This window comes from Cydia fagiglandana, chromosome 4 (assembly GCF_963556715.1).
Source record: "Cydia fagiglandana chromosome 4, ilCydFagi1.1, whole genome shotgun sequence".
Classification (NCBI taxonomy): Eukaryota; Metazoa; Arthropoda; class Insecta; order Lepidoptera; family Tortricidae; genus Cydia; species Cydia fagiglandana.
This window is the reverse complement of record NC_085935.1, coordinates 15,913,652-15,935,750: the sequence shown is the minus strand read 5'-3', so window position 1 is coordinate 15,935,750 and position 22,099 is coordinate 15,913,652. Positions and strand designations below refer to the sequence as shown.

Sequence of the window (22,099 nt, the reverse complement as noted above, 5' to 3'; positions counted from 1 at the left end):
TAGGGACAGCGGGATCCATTCAGAACACTGATGAATTTATTGCTTTTCAGCAATACTTTTTAAAGCAATGGATACCTTTGTTTCCTATTTTAAGTGTTGCTCATGAAAAACAAAGGACGACAAATCTTGTCGAAGGGTGGCATAATAGAATTAACAAGAAGATACCAGTTAAGCCAAATTTACTGCTTTGCTGAACTAACAGCAATTAAAAAAGGAAGGGCGGCATTTTGACATGGTAATAAGAAGAAATTCTTCAATTAGCAGGAAAAGAAGGTTGCGTGACATAAAGTTTAACCGCATGCTAAAAAAAGCTTATAGAAAGCTAGAAGGAAATGAGATCCAACCAAGCCAATTCCTAAAAAAAATTATATTTTTTAAAATGGTTCATTAACAAGTCTGTTACTAGTTGGGTTTAATTTCCTTCTAGAATAAAATAACGCTTATAAGGTAAAAGTACGCTTCACTGAACGCTCTGAATCCGTCCGTATCACCGAATTTCTTCTATTTTAGGCTATAAGTCGATTACTTACAGCTGATATTTACTTGCGTATTTTTTTTTTCACGAGTTAAATACCTGTCCCTTCCATTAGACCTCAGAGTCGGCCAATTTGTGCCGCAGTTGGGACGTGGCAATCGATCGAAACAGGTCGTCGCTGCCGATTGCCACTTTGTATGGGCAACCTTAAAGAAATCGTTAAGAAGTTGCGTATATTTCTTAAGGCCATAAAACATTTTAAATTTATTTCTGTGTTTCAAAGTATAGTTTTGCAGTGTGATTACCTAATTAGTTTGTGTATTTTAGTAAATTTAATTAATTTAGTGCAGTCATATTATCAGAAATTAAGCTTAATGTGAGTTCGGTGATGAGTACACCGACAATGTGGTTGGAAGGTATTATCGAACAGCGTCCGGAATCAGGAAAAGCGTATGTTTTTGAAATTATTTTTCTAGTGGTTGATTACGAACTATTTAGATTAACTACCTAATTTCACAAATAAATTAATGTATTTGTAATTTTATGAGCAATTGCCGAACAACAATAACCTATATAGATTATTATAAAACTGCGTTTGAAATGTTCATGTTTTACGACTTTTTGGCATCAAAATAAGGTTTTTGGCAAGACTATTATCAAACAATAATTTTGGATATTTTACGCCAGTATTAGCGAGAACTTTATACATGTACGGTTTAGTAATGGATTCAAGTATTAAATTAATTTATAGATTTGTAGTTATACCATATTGATTACGATTTAAATACTTGAGTTGTAACTTTCGGGAGTGTAAAACTGTAAGTGTTAAGATTCGTCTCAACAAGATCTTTGACACTAGGTGATACTCAGGGTCTGATGATGAAGCCGGAAGGTTGCCACGGCTACTTACCAATCAACGATGTACTGAACTACTTACCATGATGACTGGTCTGGCCTAGTGGGTAGTGACCCTGCCCGTGTAGCCAATGGTCCTGCGTTCAAATACCGATAAGGGCATTTATTTGTGTGATGAGCGCAGATAATTGTTCCTGAGTCATGGATGTTTTCTATATATTTAAGTACATATTTGTATATAACATATATCGTTGTCTGGGTACCTACAACACAAGCCTTCTTCAGCTTACCGTGGGATTTAGTCAATTTGTGTATATATTTATTTAATATTTATATTTACTTAGTGTTTACGAAAAAAGGGTTAACTGCGTATAGGACAAACTGCTTTTAAGGCGAGCAGCGATTATGTCAAAATGCTTATATGGCGAACTCCGATTGGGACCAACTGCTACTAAGCCAATTCGCTGTTGGTCCGGATTTTAGGGCAAATTGCGTATTGGACTAAACGCTTATGGACAAACAGCGACCTGGACCAAATGCGAGCCAGACGAACGGCTAACAAATCGTGGCTGAGCTTTAGCTGTCACGGCGTTAACATGCAAGTTACGTTACAGTTGGGTTGAAATTTTGATATTATACCCTATTTAAAGTGACTTAAATACTGAGACCGAGAAAAACAAGGTTTCCCGAATTATAATATTTCCCCAGCACAGTTAGAAGGTCATTCAAATTCACAATAAGCCCAAATAACAGCCACGTTGCGTGTTAAAAGCCCTTTAAACGTTTCCATTTAAAGTTATAGAGATTTACGGTTGCGGCTAATAGTAAAACAACGGAATGAACCGCGTACGGGGTCGTTGGAATACAATGTTACAATTTTATTGTGCGTACTTTTAACTTTTGTGCCTGTGCTATCAGTCAGTAACTAGATTTTGTTGAATTTTTGTACTTTACTTACCTATATGTACAATACAACTTTTAAAAAAGCCAGTCAGTCAAAATTCATAATTGTGCATAAAGTATTGAAATATTGTGTTTTGTAGGCAAGGCAAATCACAATTTGTATCATACATTGACATTTATTAGAGTTACTGTTCAACATCATTACTGCAGTGATATGTTCATGAACAAGCTCCCCCTCTTACCCTCAGTAGCAGGTAAAAAAGCTACAATTACTTAAGGAACACATGAATCCTTTTAACGTCGTCACATGTCGAAGTCTCGCTGAGAACATTTTCTACTTGAACCCTGTATCGGCGCATTCCTCCTCGTAGCACTCGCGAATCGAATTCCACTAAACTAAAGAATACTAAATTTTACTTTATACACCGTAACATAAAAGAAAGATGGCGTCGGGGTAGTTTTATAGTTCTACAAATAACGACAGACACCTACATAATAAATTTAGTAGGTATAAAAAGCATACCTTCGCGAAAAAGACATCCTTTTAAGCAAATTCGCTTTCAGCGCGTAAAGAACTGTAGTAGGTACTCGTACCAAAACTGACATGTTTATGAAACGAGTGATTAATGGGAACGCAAAGAAGGTCCCACTCGCTCTAAGTTTGGGGGCTAAAGCTTCCCTTATACCCTCTGGAGAAAGCAACTTCTTTACTTAATCCTATATTTATTAGTACATAATATTGGGATACTACCCGTAAATATTTTATTGACTTAATTTACGACTTCTTCATCCAGCTTACAAGTTACTAGGAAAACTGATCCAATTACTTTAGAAAGTCGTAAAACCTGCGAGCTGTAACCGTGTACCTACGGTTTGCGTCTTCCGAATCCGGAGTGACTGCTGGATTAGTATCGGTTATCTGTCCGTCAATGAAGCCCCTCCCTTTATACGTAATAAATATGACTTGAGGTTGGCAATTGTAGTTCAAAAGCAACGCAACCGACGTAACAGAAATATAAACAACAACCTACAGAGTTGCAAAAGAGATATAATCAAAGCCTGTACACTGATCTGATTAAGGTTGAAAAACGATATTTTTGGGCAGTATAAAAACCGCAACTGCAATCCGACTGTCGTTCAATTACATAGTTTAAGTACAATTTAGTTAGAAGTGGGAAAAGAGTTAAAGGAATATCATATGTCTAAACTTTTGAAAATGAGGAGTTGAAAGTAAAATTCAATTTTTCTTTGTCTTCCAACGTCCAACAACTAAATGGAAAACAGAAAGCAGCTGCAGAAATTGTCTACGGCGTATCAAGTAAGATGTCACACTCAAATAAAATTATTTTCTTTTCTTCTCCATTCGCGTTAAATATGTACGCCCGTGCAGTTAAAAGTATTCTGGGCTAGGTATGTAGATTGAGGGTGCTCATTAGGCAAGCTCGCGGGCAGTGTTGGCCGAACGTTAATGCAATTGACCATTAAAAATTAACCATTGAAAAGGTTAATTGCCATTAGCCATTAACCATTGAAGGAAAATGAATTATCAATTGCATTGAACATCAATTTGCATTAATGTTAATTTATTACGAACCACTAACAATTAAAAAGAATTAATGGTTATTGCTTTACAAACCATTAAAAACTAAAACAATTTTTAATGAAAATTAAACATGTGATTGATAATTAACAATTAACAAGAATAAATATCGTAATTTTATAAAGACGTCCAAGGGATCAAAGGTCTAGTGCAGCGGTCGGCAACCTGCGGCCCGCGGGCCGCATGCGGCTCGTGAACCTATCACTTGCGGCCCGAGTGCCGCCTTGGCTATTTTGTATGTACCTAATAGTGACAAACGACAATGTCTCATAAAGTCATAAATATTAACAAAGTACGGCCCGCGTCACCATTTATTTTGTTTTTTTATTTATTTTATTTATTTTATTTATTTTATTTATTTTATTTATTTTATTTATTTTATTTATTTTATTTATTTTATTTATTTTATTTATTTTATTTATTTTATTTATTTTATTTATTTTATTTATTTTATTTATTTTATTTATTTTATTTATTTTATTTATTTTATTTATTTTATTTATTTTATTTATTTTATTTATTTTATTTATTTTATTTATTTTATTTATTTTATTTATTTTATTTATTTTATTTATTTTATTTATTTTATTTATTTTATTTATTTTATTTATTTTATTTATTTTATTTATTTTATTTATTTTATTTATTTTATTTATTTTATTTATTTTATTTATTTTATTTATTTTATTTATTTTATTTATTTTATTTATTTTATTTATTTTATTTATTTTATTTATTTTATTTATTTTATTTATTTTATTTATTTTATTTATTTTATTTATTTTATTTATTTTATTTATTTTATTTATTTTATTTATTTTATTTATTTTATTTATTTTATTTATTTTATTTATTTTATTTATTTTATTTATTTTATTTATTTTATTTATTTTATTTATTTTATTTATTTTATTTATTTTATTTATTTTATTTATTTTATTTATTTTATTTATTTTATTTATTTTATTTATTTTATTTATTTTATTTATTTTATTTATTTTATTTATTTTATTTATTTTATTTATTTTATTTATTTTATTTATTTTATTTATTTTATTTATTTTATTTATTTTATTTATTTTATTTATTTTATTTATTTTATTTATTTTATTTATTTTATTTATTTTATTTATTTTATTTATTTTATTTATTTTATTTATTTTATTTATTTTATTTATTTTATTTATTTTATTTATTTTATTTATTTTATTTATTTTATTTATTTTATTTATTTTATTTATTTTATTTATTTTATTTATTTTATTTATTTTATTTATTTTATTTATTTTATTTATTTTATTTATTTTATTTATTTTATTTATTTTATTTATTTTATTTATTTTATTTATTTTATTTATTTTATTTATTTTATTTATTTTATTTATTTTATTTATTTTATTTATTTTATTTATTTTATTTATTTTATTTATTTTATTTATTTTATTTATTTTATTTATTTTATTTATTTTATTTATTTTATTTATTTTATTTATTTTATTTATTTTATTTATTTTATTTATTTTATTTATTTTATTTATTTTATTTATTTTATGAGCACCCATTATAACTAACAATAATGGGTGTATTCCCATTTGTCCCCACGGGGAACATATAGGAAATATATGTGCAGTTTGCATATAAATTATTCCCATTTTTTCCCCACTTTATTGGTGTGGGGACAAATGGGAACACATCATTATCCGATATTTTCCCATTTGTTCCCGCCTGGAGCAGATGGAATAAGCGCTTCATATAAATGAATAAATCCCATTTATCCCCGTTTCCCATTTGTCTCCAACTCACATATGACAGGGACAAATAAAAATACACCAATAATGAGTGTATTCCCATTTAATAGTTTCAAGCAAAATTAACATTAATTATTAGTTTATGAAAAAAATATTTAATTCCATTAAACGTTAATGCAATTGAGAGTAATTCTAATTATTTTTTTGAAACTTTAATGCCATTAAATAGGCAATTAGATTGACAATCAATGTAATTAAACGTCTCAAGATTCAATTCTAACTAACTTTAATTAAATTGATGCGTAATGAAATTGATTAATTGCGGAATTAATGGTTAATGCAATTGATTAATTGTTAATTAGAATTAACCATTACGGCCAACACTGCTCGCGGGCCGCGGCGCGGCGCGGGTCGCGGGTCGCGTGCCGCCGACGTGCACGCAGCATGCACGACCCCGCATTCTGTCCCATCGATCCCGCTAATCACCGCCGCTAACATAAATCCCCCACCAATTAGCTATGTTTCTAATATTTTACTAGCAAAAAATTAACAGATTTATTGTGGTAAGGATATTTTTAGATGAAAAGTCCCAGTGTTTAATTTTATTTAGCAAAATGCGCTACAAATGAAGAAGAGGGTGGTAAAAAAGAAAGTTACGTTTTAAATGGTTATGATATCTCGATATCTCTGCTTATCTAAATGTAAAAAAAATGTAGCTCCGCGAGACTCTACCTACAGTCTCCAGAAATGCAACAGCACAAAGTTAGCAATAATGTTGCAAAACGCGTATATGCCTCGGAACCTCTGAGAGCTAACCTTGAAATGGAATAATTGGAGACCTATTGGCGCATTTCTTGGAACTGAAGCTCTTTTGGCATAAACTTGTAAACACCGATGAGCATTCTTTACTTGCGCAAGCCATCGTCAACATTAGAGATGCACCGGATATTCGGTTACTATCCGGTATCCGGCCTATCCGGCCATTATTTCAATATCCGGCCAGATACCGGATAGTGACCTACTATCCGGCCGGATACCGGATAGTAACATTGCTTGATTTCGGAGTAAACAAATTGGATTTAAGAAACAGTCACGGTCATAATCGTACTTGTTTATTATTTTAAAACAATTTAAACATTCCATAGACTTGCACGCGCACTCATTTCGAACCTAGAAATGTTTCCGCGCGAACGTTCACTAGGAAACAGGTCAAACCTGCAGAATGCGCACCTGAAAAACCAAAATGTAGGTATAGTTCCGCTGGCCAAATATTTGGCGGCCGGCCGGATACCGGATATTCGGCCGATGATTGGGCCGAATAGCCGGTATCCGGTATCCGGCCAAACAACTATCCGTTGCATCTCTAGTCAACATAGTCTCTCCTTATTGTTTATCTTGGCTTCTAAATTCTAAATGACCTACGTTGATATATGATTAACCAAGATAATATACACGGTGTAACATGAGTAAACCGAATAATTTTAACAGCGTATTCCTGATCATATTTAGAGACAAAAATGTCCTATAAACTTTTTTTAAAAACGCCTAGTTTCAGAGATAATATTCATTTAAAAATAAACAAGTTTTTATTGTTACATAATGTAAGATGCCTTTTTGATAGTAATGATGCTGCTTTGGGACGTAGTCTAAATATCCTTATTGATAGATGTCAAAAAGTGACAAGTAACACTTTGCAAAAAGGTTTTACGAAAAAAAAATTTAAAAAACAATTTTAAGTAACAAGTTTACCAATAACGTTTATTTTTTATGTACAGTCACCTGCAATAATATGTTACTCTTCGAAGGCCGGAAAAATATGTGACACGCTCTTATGGCTCTACAAATAAGATCGTATCAGATATTTTTGCGGCCGTTGTTGTGTAACATATTATTGCAGGTGACTGTACAAATACATTCAATAAAGTTAAAAAAACTCAAGTGCGAAAATGAAGATCCACACAGTGAGTTTACACATACCTACTTTGTACTGTTGCTACGAAGCTGTTTAATAGAATAGACGTAAAGCCATGAAAACAACTCTTATTAGAATTCATGTTTAAAACTACTTCGACGATTCTCACTTTGACATTGGCTTTCATAATACCTAAACAAGGTAAGAGCTCTCGTTCTTTAAGCAAAATGCTGGTCCATAATTTAAGGCCGCGCTACGACGTTCTACGAAAGAGCTACGAAGCTACGACGGATGTCCAATTTAGGTTAATTCAACTGAAATAAATTGGCCTGAAGCAACGTTGTTTATTGGGACAGTACTGGCATTGAGTGATTACTAAATAGGATAATAGTAGCTAGTGTCTTATGGCAGGCTGGGGGTGTGCCATAATCTGATTGCGGCAGTCGTAGAGCTTCAGAATAGCGACTTTCGCCGCTCCCACTGTACAAACGAAACTAAATGTACAGTTTCGGCGTTCCTTTGTAGGCATTTTAAAGGAACTTGAACTACTCGTAAATGTTTTAAAGATATATATATAAGGTACACTAGTATGTTAAAGTGGGCCTCATTATGCAGTTCCTATTACCTACGTGCTCTGACACTTCTGACAACTAATATGAATTAAAAACATTTCTATGGGCCATATAATTAAATAAACCCATGTTAAAATAGCAGTTTAGGCTGTTTAGTGTACAGAAATAAGAGTGATTATGTATGCTCACCTTGTTATTTCATCTTGCGTACGTCTCCGTCGTGCCACATGTTTGAGGCGGCGGTGTCACCGGGCTCCGTTATTTACATGTCCGCGGGTCCGGCTCACGTGCTCGGGCACTGCACTTGCAACTGGCACTGGCTATGAATGGCGGTCGCCGGTCGGCCGGGCGCGTGTTATTGTTGTGTGGAGACGTCAGCGCGAGCTCCGGAGGAGCGGACCAAGCGGGCGCTCTGACGGGCGGCGCAGCGCGACTGCGCGTGGCGCGCGCGGTCGCCTCCCCGCTCGATACACTGGCCATGAAATTTTCAGCCGAGCCGCTGTCAACCGGTGGTGGCACGCAGGTGCGCCCACGGCAGCGCCGCAGCCTGCTGCTGGCTGCGGCAGCTGCGGTCGCCATTGACAATGCGTGCCAACTCTTGGACACAACCATACTTTGCCACTTGCTTTGCACTCCATCCAAAAGTTCTCTTTTTTTTTTGGAAAAGTTTCACAAATAGGATATCTTCCATTCCTTAAATAATAATATTATATTTAATACTCATTTCGAGGTAGCTATCTATATATGTAAATAGAATTAAAGCATATTAGCATAAACACAGAATGCTCGCATTAGGTGAAAAAAACTAATGTACCTATATAAGTTATCTACGTATCACGACAGTTCCCTGTAGAATGTAGATACCTACAGGTATATTTTCATGAAAACTAAAAGGAAAACCCTCGGAAATTAAACAGGAAACCAACCGGAGGTAACAACGGGGACATGACATTTGACATTAACAGTTTTCTCGATGTTAATTTAGTCTCGTTTTCAGTAAAAACGCCTCTATGGAGGATTGCAGCTTACTTTTCTGTTCCTGGTTCTTTGATATTGGCCGTCGGGTGAAACTTTACCTACCCACTATAACAAGAACAGTTAGTGTGTGGTCTTTCTTTAATTTAAAATTGGGACCCAATTCATCACAGCTTGCCACTTGTATTACAAGCGGAAGCCTCTTTTTAACCTATACACGGTGTTTTGTTTTAACTCCGTTAACTTCGGGGAATGGCTAAATTAAATTAAAGAAACTGAATGGCATAGTAAATCTTTTTAGGGTTCCGTACCCAAAGGGTAAAACGGGACCCTATTACTAAGACTTCGCTGTCCGTCCGTCCGTCCGTCTGTCTGTCACCGGGCTGCGGCTGTATCTCACGAACCGTGATAGCTAGACAGTTGAAATTTTCACAGATGTTGTATTTCTGTTGCCGCTATAACAACAAATACTAAAAACAGAATAAAATAAAGATTTGAATGGGGCGGCTCCCATACAACAAACGTGATTTTTGACCAAAGTTAAGCAACGTCGGGAGTGGTCAGTACTTGGATGGGTGACCGTTTCTTTTTTTGCTTTTTTTTTTTTTTTTTTCATTATGGTACGGAACCCTTCGTGCGCGAGTCCAACTCGCACTTGTTTTTGTTTACTTTTTTTTAAAGTGATTAATAGCGTTGTTGTAATACGGGCATTATAATTTAAATCCACCAAACAATTGAAAACTATGATGTCATTAGTTAAAGTAAATAATGACATTTCGAATATCGATTTAGTAACAAATGTATATAAACTTGATATAAACGCACACTAAATACTAATCATTTGTAAACAGGCCCTAAGGCAAGTGTACACGCTCGTAGGAGCCTTATATCAGATAAAATAAATCATCAATTATCTCCAAATTAGAGTTAATTAGAATACCGGTTTCTTTGAGAAAGTTAGGTACTTAATTTAAGCTCAGGAATGCACCCTTGAAATTAACGGACTTTAAAAATACACCGTGTATTGTATAGCACAAAAAGGACGCGATATTTTATTACGTGAAAACGAGTTTCCTTGCTACGTGGTTCTTAGCTACGTTTGGCAAAAATCGAAGTTTATAGAGCAGTTTAACGAGTATCAGCCCTTTTACAAAGAGATGTAAGGCATTTTTGGCATAAAATAGAATGTTTTGGTATAATGCGTAAAGGGCTTTTTAAATTTAATAGTTATTTTACTAACTGTATTAATTAGAGAGGAACGGATATAGTATAGTCTATCTAGCGGACGAGATACTGTCGCTACAATTGGAGAAATGTTCAAAAGAATATAATATATGTAATTATCTTACAAACAATCTGTGCGAGTTTTGCGCCACATTCCTAAGGGGGCCCGCAACTTGGCGGCTGGTAAACTATCTGATAATATAGATAAATGTTTATATAGTAATAGTATGGCAGACTGGTTTTCACTGCTATCGTTTGCCTACACCGCTTTAAAAGCACCGGAAAAAAACGGCACGAGCAGCCTAACCACCATAGTTAAGAGGAATATAGAATCTTCTGGGGCGATCGACTCACTCTTTGTCGAAGCCGACGCAGCGGCCCTGAGACCGCCCTCGGTTTTAAGAACAATTGAATCCAAAGTTTACGAGGGCGATCTTAAGGGAGCGGTTCGAATTCTCATGTCGGACGATAGCGTGGCACCTTCGAATCCTGAAACTCTCGCTAGTTTAGAACTAAAACATCCAGCCCCTTCACGGCCGCTCCTTTTTCCACCCGAACCGGACAGGTCTTGCCCCGCCCTTTCTGCCAAACCAGATGAAGTCGCGCAGGCACTTAGCTCATTCAACAACAGTTCTGCCGCGGGCTTAGATGGTATCCGCCCCTTACACCTGAAGGAGCTCACTTCTGGTTCTACCAGCGACAACGCGTCACGTCTACTAGAGTGCTTAACAAAACTTTGTAACTTTCTTCTTAGTGGCCAGCTGAACCCCGCAGTCTGCCCATACATCTACGGAGCATCATTATGCGCACTATCGAAAAAGGATGGAGGCATAAGGCCAATCGCTATTGGAAGCGTATTTCGCCGTTTGACCGCCAAGCTCGGGTGCCGTGCTGTGCGTGATGAAATGGCCTCCTACCTTCAACCACGCCAACTAGGGTTTGCCACTAAACTGGGTTGCGAGGCAGCCATCCACGCCACCAGAACTTTCACGCTCAATCCGAGTAATACAGACTGCATAATCGTCAAGCTTGATATTAAAAACGCCTTTAACTCATTAGAACGCGATTCTATGTTATTGGAAGTTAAAGAGAAAGTTCCAGCACTATACCCTTTTCTGTACCAAGCGTATTCGTCTAATTCCAAACTCTTTTTCAGTGAGTCGCCCATAATCTCTCAGGTGGGTGCTCAGCAGGGAGATCCGCTTGGCCCACTTATCTTCAGCCTAGGTATCCAGAAAGCAATCTCAACACCTCGATCCCCACTAAACGTCTGGTACCTAGATGACGGCATAATCGGAGGCAAGCCGGAAGAAGTACGTCAAGACCTTCTGACACTTCTTCCACTTCTAAAGGAACTGGGTCTTGAGGTAAACTCGAGTAAATGTGAGTTTTACCCTTGCAGCGCAGACTCTCGGGAGAGTTTTCCTTCCTTCAGTGCCATACTTCCCGGACTAAAAGAGCTGTCCACCCAAAACTTCAAGCTCCTAGGTTCCCCCATTTTTCCTGAAGCCGTTCCCGAAGCCTTCCAAATAAGAGAACAACTTCTTCATTTCGCCAAAGAAAGACTTAAAAACCTATCAGCTCATGTGTCCCTTACTCTGTTACGGTCCTGCTTTGCCGTTCCCAGACTTACTTATTTTCTCCGCACCGTACCAACCTGGCTATACCCCGAACATATCGACTCCTTCGACCGTACACTAAAGGAATCGGCTGAGTGTCTGCTTAACGTATCCCTTAATTCGGACCAATGGGACTTGGCATCGTTGCCTATTCGGAATGGTGGCCTAGGACTACGCCGCGCTCGTGACGTGAGTCTTCCGGCCTTCTTGGCGTCGGCGGCAGGGGTTGTAGAACTCGTCTCTAATATTTTATCTTTGGATGGAGACAGGACTATCTACCATACCCTATGCCTCTGACGCTCAGTCGGCTTGGATGGCTCTCAACTCGGGTGCGTCCGTACCCGAAAAACCATTCCTGCAACGTTGTTGGGACGTCGTGGGCGTCAAGCGGATCTTCGATTCCCTGATGACAAACGCTGTTGGTGCAGATAGGGCCAGACTTAATGCAGCTTCGAAGCCTGAAAGTGGTCAATCATCAATCAATCAATCAAATTTTATTTGCTATAAATAAGCACAGTTGCATGCATGCAAATACAGTTCATTTCACTTATAATAATAAGTCACAACAAAATATATACAAAGAATAAAACTAGATATAAACAACACAAGTAAAACAAAGAAACAGAAGAAAATAATAATAATTATGGATAATGTCAGGTTAATTTAATACATTAGCAAAATATTCGTCAATAGAATAATATGGCCTATTTATAAAATATTCTTTCAATTTTACGTCAAATAATTTCATATCGTCACATTCCCGTATATCTTTGGTCAACTTATTATATACTTTAATTGCATTATTACTTAAACTTTTGTTGAAGTGTACATAATTAGAGTCAGGTAGTGCTAGTTTATCATTGTTTCTTAAGTTATAATTCTGACTTTGGCCAACCGTGCGATATGATTCTTTATTACGGTGGATAAACAAACATATACGATACAGGTACAGCGATACTACGGTCAAAATTTTATTGTCTATGAACATATTTCTATGTGTGACAGGTACCCTAGCGCAGCCTTCTATAATTCTGAGGGCCTTTTTTTGTTTTAACAGGATAGAGTTTATATTGACACCGTTACCCCAAGCTTCAATACAATAGCTGATTATGCTTTCAAAATAAGAGTAATAGACACTTTTTAATATATATTTATCTGAGCTACTAGCTAAACTTTTTAACGCATAGCATGCACTAGCCAACTTCTTATTAACTTTGTCAATATGGATATTCCACCTTAGATACGGGTCAAGATTTACTCCCAGAAAACATACACAGTTGGATTTAGATATAGGAATGTTGCACTCAAAGTCAGGACTATTACTGCAGCGACGGAAGATCATATAAAAGCACTTACTGCAGTTAATACGTAGACCATTTGCTGCGAACCAGGTAGTCAGCTCATTCCAGCAGGTTTGTATCAAATCGTTAAACGTAACTTCAGAAGGTGCTTCAGAAGGTGCTTGGTTACACGCCCTCCCATCTCCCAATCTTGGCACTCTGCTCGACAACGACTCACTGCGGGTGGCCGTTGCTCTCCGTCTGGGCTGCGATGTATGTCAACCTCATTTGTGCATCTGCGGCTCTATGGTGGAGAGTAACGGTCATCACGCACTGAGCTGTTGCCGCTGCGCCGGAAGGTTCCCACGACACCATGCCCTGAACGACATCATCCGCAGGGCATTAGTGTCGGCAAACATCCCCTCCACGCTAGAACCGCCAGGCCTCAGCCGGTCGGATGGTAAAAGGCCAGACGGCCTGACACTGGTGCCATGGGAGAAAGGCAAGTGTTTACTATGGGACGCTACGTGTGTAAGCACTTTTGCCCCCTCACACCTTTGTCGTACCATCCGGACGGCGGGCGCAGCCGCTGAGGTGGCGGCGCACACCAAACACCAAAAATACTCGGCGCTCACCAATTACCTGTTTGTCCCAGTAGCCGTAGAGACGTCCGGGTGTTGGTGTGCTGAAGCAAAAACACTCCTTAGGGAAGTAGGTCGTCGCATGCGAGAAAGGGGCCTTGACCCGCGCTCCGGGTTTTTCCTGGTGCAAAGGCTGTCCATCGCAATTCAACGCGGTAACGCAGCGAGTGTGATGGGCACCTTTGCGCCGGGGGTAGCGCGGGGAGGCTTCTTTGAGTAGTTTTTATATTCCTTATTTTATTTTAGATATATTTAGGGTTGTTAGTTTTAATTTAGTATTATTTATAGATGTATTTAGTTCATAAGTTTATATTTGTTTTTCTACTGTCTTTTTCCCAAATAAAAAATAATTATCTTCTATATATATATATAAATGCAAGTGTCCTGACTGACTGACTGACTGACTGATTCATCAACGCAGAGCCGAAACTACAAAAGCCAGAAAGTTGAAATTTGCACACCAGATGGCATTTATAAAGTGTACAAGAGATAAGAAGCGATTTTGAGAAATTTCAACCCCTAAGGGGGTTAAAAAGGGGATGAAAGTTTGTATGGGGTTAAAGTTTTCTTTTAAGCTAGGAATTTGAAACTTCGTAAAAAGATATATTATTAAAATACAAGAAAACTAATTTCAGCGTTTTTGAAAATTCATCCCCTAAGGTGGTGAAAAAGGGGTTGAAAGTTTGTATGGATATCAAAAAAAATTTCAAGTAGTGGACTTGAATCTTTGTATTTAGGGATATTATTAGAAGACAGGAAAAGTAATTTCAGCGTTTTGTAAAATTCATCCCCTAACAGGGTTAAAAAGGGGTTGAAAATTTTAATCCATTACAAATGCTTTGAACGTAGAAAGGCATAATAGCCGATTACAAAAAAAAGTGATTGCAACGTTTTTGGAAATTCAACCCCTAAGGGGGTTAAAAAGGGGATGAAAGTTCGTCTTCGGGTGCAAATTTTATTTTAAGTTAGGAACTTGAAACTTTGTAAAAAAGTATCAAATTCAAAGACAAGTAAACTAATCTCAGCGTTTTAGAAAATTCATCCTCCAAGGTGGTGAAAAAGGGGTTGAAAGTTTGTATGGATATCAAAAAAATTTTCGAGTGCGGGACTTGAATCTTTGTATTTGGGGATATTATTAGAAGACAATAAAAGTAATTTCAGCGTTTTATAAAATTCATCCCCTAACAGGGTTAAAAAGGGGATGAAAGTTTGTATGGGGTTAAAGTTTTCTTTTGAGCAACGAATTTGAAACTTCGTTAGAAGATATATTATTAAAATACAAGAAAACTAATTTCAGCGTTTTTGAAAATTCAACCCCTATGGTGGTGAAAACGGGGTTGAATGTTTGTATGGATATCATGCATTTTTTCGAGTGCGGGATTTGAATCTTTGTATTTGGGTTATTTGGGTATATTATTAGAAGACAATAAAAGTGATTTCAGCGATTTGTAAAATTCATCCCCTAACAGGGTTAAAATGGGGTTCAAAGTTTGAATCCATTACAAATGCTTTGAAACTTCTTAGAAAGACATAATAGCCGATTACAAAAAAAGTAATTGCAACGTTTTTGGAAATTCAATCCCTTCATTCCCAAAAAGGGGATGAAAATTCGTCTTGGGGTGTAAATTTAATTTTAAGCTAGGAACTTTAACTTTTTGGAAAAAAGGTAATAAATTAAAAAACATGAAAACTAATTCAAGCATTTTTGAAAATCATCCCCCAAGGTGGTGAGAAAGGGGTTGAAAGTTTGTATGGAGATCAGATATTTTGTGAGTGCGGAATGCGGAACTTGAATCTTTGTATAAGGGCATAGGTTACCTACCTATTATGAGAATACAAGAAAAGTAATTTCAGCAACCAACATCAAAATCCACTTGACTTAAAACTTCATACAACTTGCTAAAAAAGTACTTAATTTCAACATTGCTTGGATATGAAAATTATAGGTACTAAAGATGTAAAATGTTGAAGATAAGATTCCACGCGGACGAAGTCGCGGGCAACAGCTAGTGTAATTATAACACATCGGGACTAAATCATTACACCTTATAAAATAAACTCCTCCGTCTCGTATAGACCCCTTTATTCTCCGCAAACTTATTTTGAATAGACAGATGTATGTTCGCGATAAACTCAACAACTACTGAACGGCTTTTCATGCAGTGTTCACCCTTTAATAGCGTAACTCTTAGTTTAAGTGTATAATTTGTTAAGATATCGTGTAATAATCGATATAAACTTTCGTGAGACATATTTATACTTACATACATTTATACCGAACTTACCGAAGGGCCCGAAACATGTCGCCAATAGCGTTGAAACCGTTGTTGACTAAACCACAGAATAAATAATACTACTAGCTAGGTACAGAAGACTCACTCTCTAACAAAACGCGTCTGTCACGATCAGCATAGATATGGCCGCTAGGTGGCGTCAGCGCCACACGCCGCTTATGGCAAACCCCAAAATTGGGGTCGAACGGATGTACATACTTTTAGCTACCTGTAGCAAAGCGACGAAATCGCAGAGTGAGCCACGCCTGTCTAAACATATTCTGTAATGTAGCCCGTGCGAAGTCTGGCCGGGTGCTAGCACTTATTAAAATAAGTATTTACGCCATCTTAACTAACAGGAAAAAACCATTTGCGATTCATTTTCCTACCCTCCATTGTCCTACCCGCCTTGCGTTGCGCGTGTTTTTTAACAGATGGCGTTGTTAGTGCATAGCGTGCACGGACTGCACAGCCACAGTATAATAAAGAGGCACAGCATTACCCCTTTATTCATAAACGTCTACTAAAGTTGACAAGCCGATGATAAGGTGTATTCGGGTAATACCGAATGTCGGATAATTCCGAAATTCAGATGAAAATCACCCTTAACTCCATCATAATAAAAGTCTCTTTTCGGAATTATCCGACAGTTTTCGACATTCGGAATTACCCGAGTAAACCTGAATCGTTTGTCCCTTTCCGACGTATCGGTATGATGGAAAGGGACAAACGATTTTTATCGGCTTGACAACTTTAGTAGACGTTTAAATGAATAAGCGGGTTAGTCTGCAGAAATACTGTTGTACAAAGGCCTCAAGCGGATGGAAAGAGGAGGAATAAGGATTCTGAGCTTTGTTTACCTATTTCACCAGCGGCTGGTAGTGGAAATTAACACTTTGAACAGTTATTTACGATACAAGTACGGAAAATAGGAAATTCTAAACGAGTGGCACCGATGCGATGGAGTGTATTAAATCGACACGAGTTACAAATCACCTATGCGCAAATCATCTAACGTTTTACAATAAATACACGGTGTAACACGAGGAAACCGCATAATTTTAACCACGCATTTCTGAGGTCAAAAGATGTAAAAAATGTAATATGAGTTTAGGTCAATTTCGCCAAAAAAAAAAATTTATTTGTCTCTAAATATGACCAGGAATACGCTGTTAAAATTATTCGGTTTCCTCATGTTACACCGTGTATATGGCCCTTTAAATTTTGAACATATTGCCTATACTATACCTACACGGAAAGTGCTCATTTCCGCACTAATGCGGGAAAGTAGCACCATATTATGTACATACTGTAATAGGCTAATAGTACATGTACATATATTTATCAGTCGCTTTTCGCTAAAGATAAACATCCAATATAAGACCAAATTTTCCCTTTGGGTCAAATCGTTATCGTAAAATGTACTAAATTAGTAGTAGCGTCCCTTTTTGAATTACATATTTTGTCAAATTCAGACCCTTTAGGCCCAATCAAAGTTTTAATTAGGAATTAAAAGTAAACAAAGAGTGGGTATTATTTCATTTTTATTACACAAACGTAAACAATTGCTGACACTGTTGGAAAACTACAAAGTTATACATAGACAAATTACAATATTTACAAAAAAAATGTTTATAAATAGTTATTATACACCCACCTTATAATTTGTCTTTCTATGCTGGAGACTGGATAATTAGGTAGGTAGGTTCCTTAATTCCCATTTATACATGAATTTAACTGTAGCTGTTGAAGCCTTTTCTCAAGCGTCACTCTTTTTTTTTTACTAACTCCATGACGTATTGGATAGACCCTTAGCGGTGGATCCAACTCAATGTAAAAATCCTCGAGCCCAAATTAAATATATGCAGAGGCAACTTTAGACAGGATCATAGGGCACCTAAATACTTCAAATACGGTAGGTACTAATTATTATGGTTCAGGTAACATGCAATTCATTATTTTTAAATATATTCTATATTTAACTAATCAAATAGATTTGATGTTCAAGCAACTTGTATTGACCGATAATTATGCTGCTAAAATCGCTGGCTTAAGGACCAATTATATCCACACTTGCTACAGTGTCGTTTTCCGTTTCACGGAATATCAGCACATCTTAAACGATATTTGACATGTAAAAAATACTTTGTTTCTAATTGCCAAAAACTTTCAATGTTTTATATTTTTGCATATGAACAATTTATTACATTTCAAATATTGTTAACGATGTGCTGATAATTGGTGAAAAGGAAAATCAATCTGGATGTACTAGGCCCTTTAGTAATAAACATCGACGACTATTGTATAAGATGAAAGATTAGATTAGAATATAAATTGAGGGACAAATAAATAGTAATATAAGAATATTATAAAAGTGGACTATGCACTTATTATTGTGCAATGTTTCCAATAAACGATCTACCCTATCATGGACATTCAGTTTCTCTATAATATCTACCTGTTTCCTCGTATTATAAAACAATTAAAAAACAATCATATTTCTCCAAACTTTCAATCGAAATATAAATAAATGTTTAATTTAGGCACATTGTCTTTCTTAATATATAGATTCCTAATACTTATAAACAAATGAGTAAAATTGTCATGTACAAACTGTTTAACGAGTGAGCAGAGGACATTTAAAATTGTCAGTCGACTTAATTTAATGTTTTAAAGGTTGCTTTAAAAAATTAAACGGAACGAAATCTTTAAAAATCTTCTCAAAAGTGAAATTTTTATTAGAATAAATACAATAATAAATATTCAGGCTTTTACTGCAGTTAATATTTGGTTGTAACGTGTATCTACCACATTATAGTTACATATATGAGTATAAATAAATAAATTAAACATATATTACGAGTACATCATGTAATAATAGATTACTGCCACGTAGATACTATTAAACACTAGTGGTTATATTCTATTGCATATTTTACATTCATTTATTTGTCTACTTTACCCATACCACTATATAAATACATATTAATTATTTATTTTTGGAAAATTCGGTTTACGAACGTTTTCAAATGTTAAAGCTTTAGAAATGCTTTATAAGGGTATAACAGCACCTTGTATTAGACATAATAGATCGCCTTTGGCTTAGTATTACGACACTAACACCCTACTTGAGATTCTTATTTACACATTATTCCACTATATACAAATAATGATACAAATTTACATACATGTTATTCACAACGCATTACAGCTAGAGGTGGCATAGGGTTTTTATGTACAACTACACTTATAGACACCGAGAAATGCATAAATAGAATACACTACGAACACAAATACGTCGAGTTCTCACACCGCTCGATAAGAGTACCGAATTTATTTTTACCGCCAGGGCACCTATAGAACTCGGTTCTTGAAGCCAGCGGGGTCGCATCACGAGACACAGATTTAGAGCCCGTACGTACTAGTCGTACTAGAGCGGTCTGCCGCGCGGCTTAGAAACGGCCAGCTTCAGCTTAAGATAGCTTTATTATCACCTTCTAACCCTTTCAACCACTTTCTAACACTTTCAAACCGCGCGGTACCTCGGATGCAGTTCAGACTCCTAGTAGGAGAGCAGTCAGGTGCGCTTGCGCGCCTTGCCGTTGACGAGCGGCTCGGGCGCCGGCTGCGGCTTGCGCGGCCGCAGGATGAAGTTCAGGTTGTACGCCGTGTTTACTGCGTAGTAAACGTTCGCGTTCGCTGGGAGCAACATTTCTGTAATAAATAGAAACAATGAATTGCTTCAAAAATTGTTAAAATTGTTTGCGTCCGTAAAATTTCGTATAACTTTTTGATACCTTTAAAGAGCGGCCTTTAGGGTGTTGGAATGCAGTTTACTTTATTTTTACTGCATATAGTTATATCCACTGGGTAATAACTCCAGCTGGAGCCGAGAAAAGCGACAGAAAGAAACAGTCATTGGCACAATTTGACGCCTCCGCTTTATAAAATACGTTAATCAATTTCTGGTATGGTTTGCTCTTTCCACTCTCTCTCTGGTCATATATGAGAGGTGAGAGCAAACTACAAGCTAATTATCAGGCCGACTAAGGTTAAAAATATAAGGTGGTAATCACCCCGGCATTGGCAGTGTGATAAGATAACCTATAGCTGGTCAAGCAAATCTTGTCAACGAGTAAAAAAGGCGCGAAATTCTAATTTTCTATGGGTACCCTTCGCGTCCACATTTTTCAAGTTTGCCGCCTTTTTTTACTCTGCTGGACCAGCTATAACTATGCCTAATTGCGGCAAATGCCATCTATCAGAAACCTATCACATGATACAACAACACAACATATTGAAACAACTTTCTCTCTAGAAACACTTACCTCTATCAGGTAAAACTTGAGCGAGCGTATACTGGTCGGGGTCGCCGTCGAGGTTGAGCTTGAGCATGGCGTTGCGCACGACCTGCGGCGTGCGCTCGTTGTTGGACAGCATGATGGACTTGTAGAGCACCACGCCCTCGGTCTCGGCGCAGTCGGACTCGTAGGTGACGCGGATGATGTAGAAGTCGGGGCCGGCGCGGTGCGCGTGCGCGGGGCTGGCGCCCGGCTTGCCGTTGGCCTTGTGCCCGCTGGCCGCGCTCGACAGCGACGCGTCCAGCGACGGCAGCGACGACGACGACGAGCCGTGCGACAGCCGCGTCGGCGACGCGCGCCGCTCCAGGCTGTCCCGCTTCCACGCGCTCGCGACGCCGTCCGTCTCGCAGTAGAACTGCGAGCTGTTGCTCGAGCTGGTGCTCGCTATCGAGTCGTTCTTCCGGTGACCGTGGCCGTTGTTTTCGTTTATTTTCTTCGGCCGCCTCTCTTTCGGTGGGTTCGTCTGGGGTTCTATCTGACACGACAGGTGGTGCGCCTCCCGGTCGTCTAGCACGATCACGGAGTCGAACCACCGATCGAACATCGGGTCGGTGGCCAGGTGGTACGCGTTCGCGGCGCCCTGCAGCAACTTTATTTGAGCTAGCACCTCGAACTCTTTTCGCCGTTTGTCGAAGTTTATCAGACCGTCCGCGACCGTGTCCGGAATGGCGGTGTCTATCATGGTGAGATCGGTCAGGAAGGTGCCGAGGTAGGGTATGGTGCCGTGGCTCACGCCGGGCGAGCCTCGCTCGTGCAGCAACTTCTGGAGCTGCCGGTCGTTTTCTCCGACCGTGTCGGCGAACTTCGCGGTGCCCTCCCGCATCAGAAGCTCCCGCTGCGCCCACCGATTGTTGTCCTCGCTAAATATGCGCGCCAACTCATCGAACAGCTCCGCCTTCTCCTTCGGCAGGAGCGCCCACGTCTTTCTCAGTCTGTACACGGAGTTGCTCTGCAGGCCGGAGATGATGGCCTTCAGCGACGAGAAGTTCTTGAGGACCCTCAGCTCGCGCGCGATGTCGAGCCAGGCGGCGAGGATGTCGGCGCGGTCCTGCGGCCGCAGGTCGGGCTCCACGAGCACGGTGGAGATGACGCGGAAGGAGACGGCGTTGAACTGGTTGACGGTGGCGAGCACGGTGGCGGCGTCGTGGCCGCGGTCCTTGTCGCGGCGCGACCACACGGCGCCGAGGCACTGGTGCGGCACGAGCTTCTTGAACAGCTGCATGTCCATGCGCGTCAGCTGCTCGGCGAAGTGGCGATGCGGCACGTGCGGCAGGCGGTAGGCGGCCGTGTGGTGCGTCGCGTGCCGCATGCCGGCCGCCAGGCACACGCCTCCGCCGCCGCCCTGACTCGCGCCGCCCGAAATGCCATTCCGCTCCGCTTTGAATATAGCTAGCTTCTGTAATACCTGGAATACAAAAAAACTATAAAAGATGTTTCTGTCGATATCCAAAGTCTTATTGCAAACTGACCGTTTTTTTACACGTCTAGCGGTAAATTATACACGGTGTAACATGAGGAAACCGAATAATTTTAACCACGCATTTCTGAGGTCAAAAGAAGTAAAAAATGTAATATGAGTTTAGGTCAATTACGCCAAAAAAAATTTTTTTTGTTTTGTTTTTTCAATTTTTTGAATGTATTTGTACATAAAAAATAAATCT

At 37.9% G+C, this 22,099-nt stretch overlaps 2 protein-coding genes across 12 annotated transcripts in view; both read right to left on the bottom strand.

The window, feature by feature from the left end:
- LOC134663889 (whirlin) overlaps positions 1-8,655 on the bottom strand; it is a 117,805-nt gene extending 109,150 nt beyond the window's left edge. For 4 of the 8 annotated variants that reach the window (XM_063520416.1, XM_063520417.1, XM_063520420.1 and 1 more), the window contains exon 1: positions 8,255-8,655. The gene's annotated coding sequence lies outside the window, so the exon portion shown is untranslated. The remainder of the gene's footprint in view (positions 1-8,254) is intronic. The other 4 variants (XM_063520421.1, XM_063520422.1, XM_063520419.1 and 1 more) reach the window with 1 other exon arrangement.
- An 8,949-nt stretch (positions 8,656-17,604) lies between these two features.
- Positions 17,605-22,099, bottom strand: part of LOC134663892 (ral guanine nucleotide dissociation stimulator) — a 55,252-nt gene continuing 50,757 nt past the window's right edge. For all 4 annotated transcript variants that reach the window (XM_063520427.1, XM_063520429.1, XM_063520425.1 and 1 more), the window contains 2 exons: positions 20,406-21,843; positions 17,605-19,791 (listed from right to left, as the gene is read on the bottom strand). In XM_063520427.1, the coding sequence (XP_063376497.1) occupies positions 19,655-19,791; positions 20,406-21,843 (1,575 nt within the window). In that variant the 3' untranslated portion in view covers positions 17,605-19,654. The remainder of the gene's footprint in view (positions 19,792-20,405; positions 21,844-22,099) is intronic.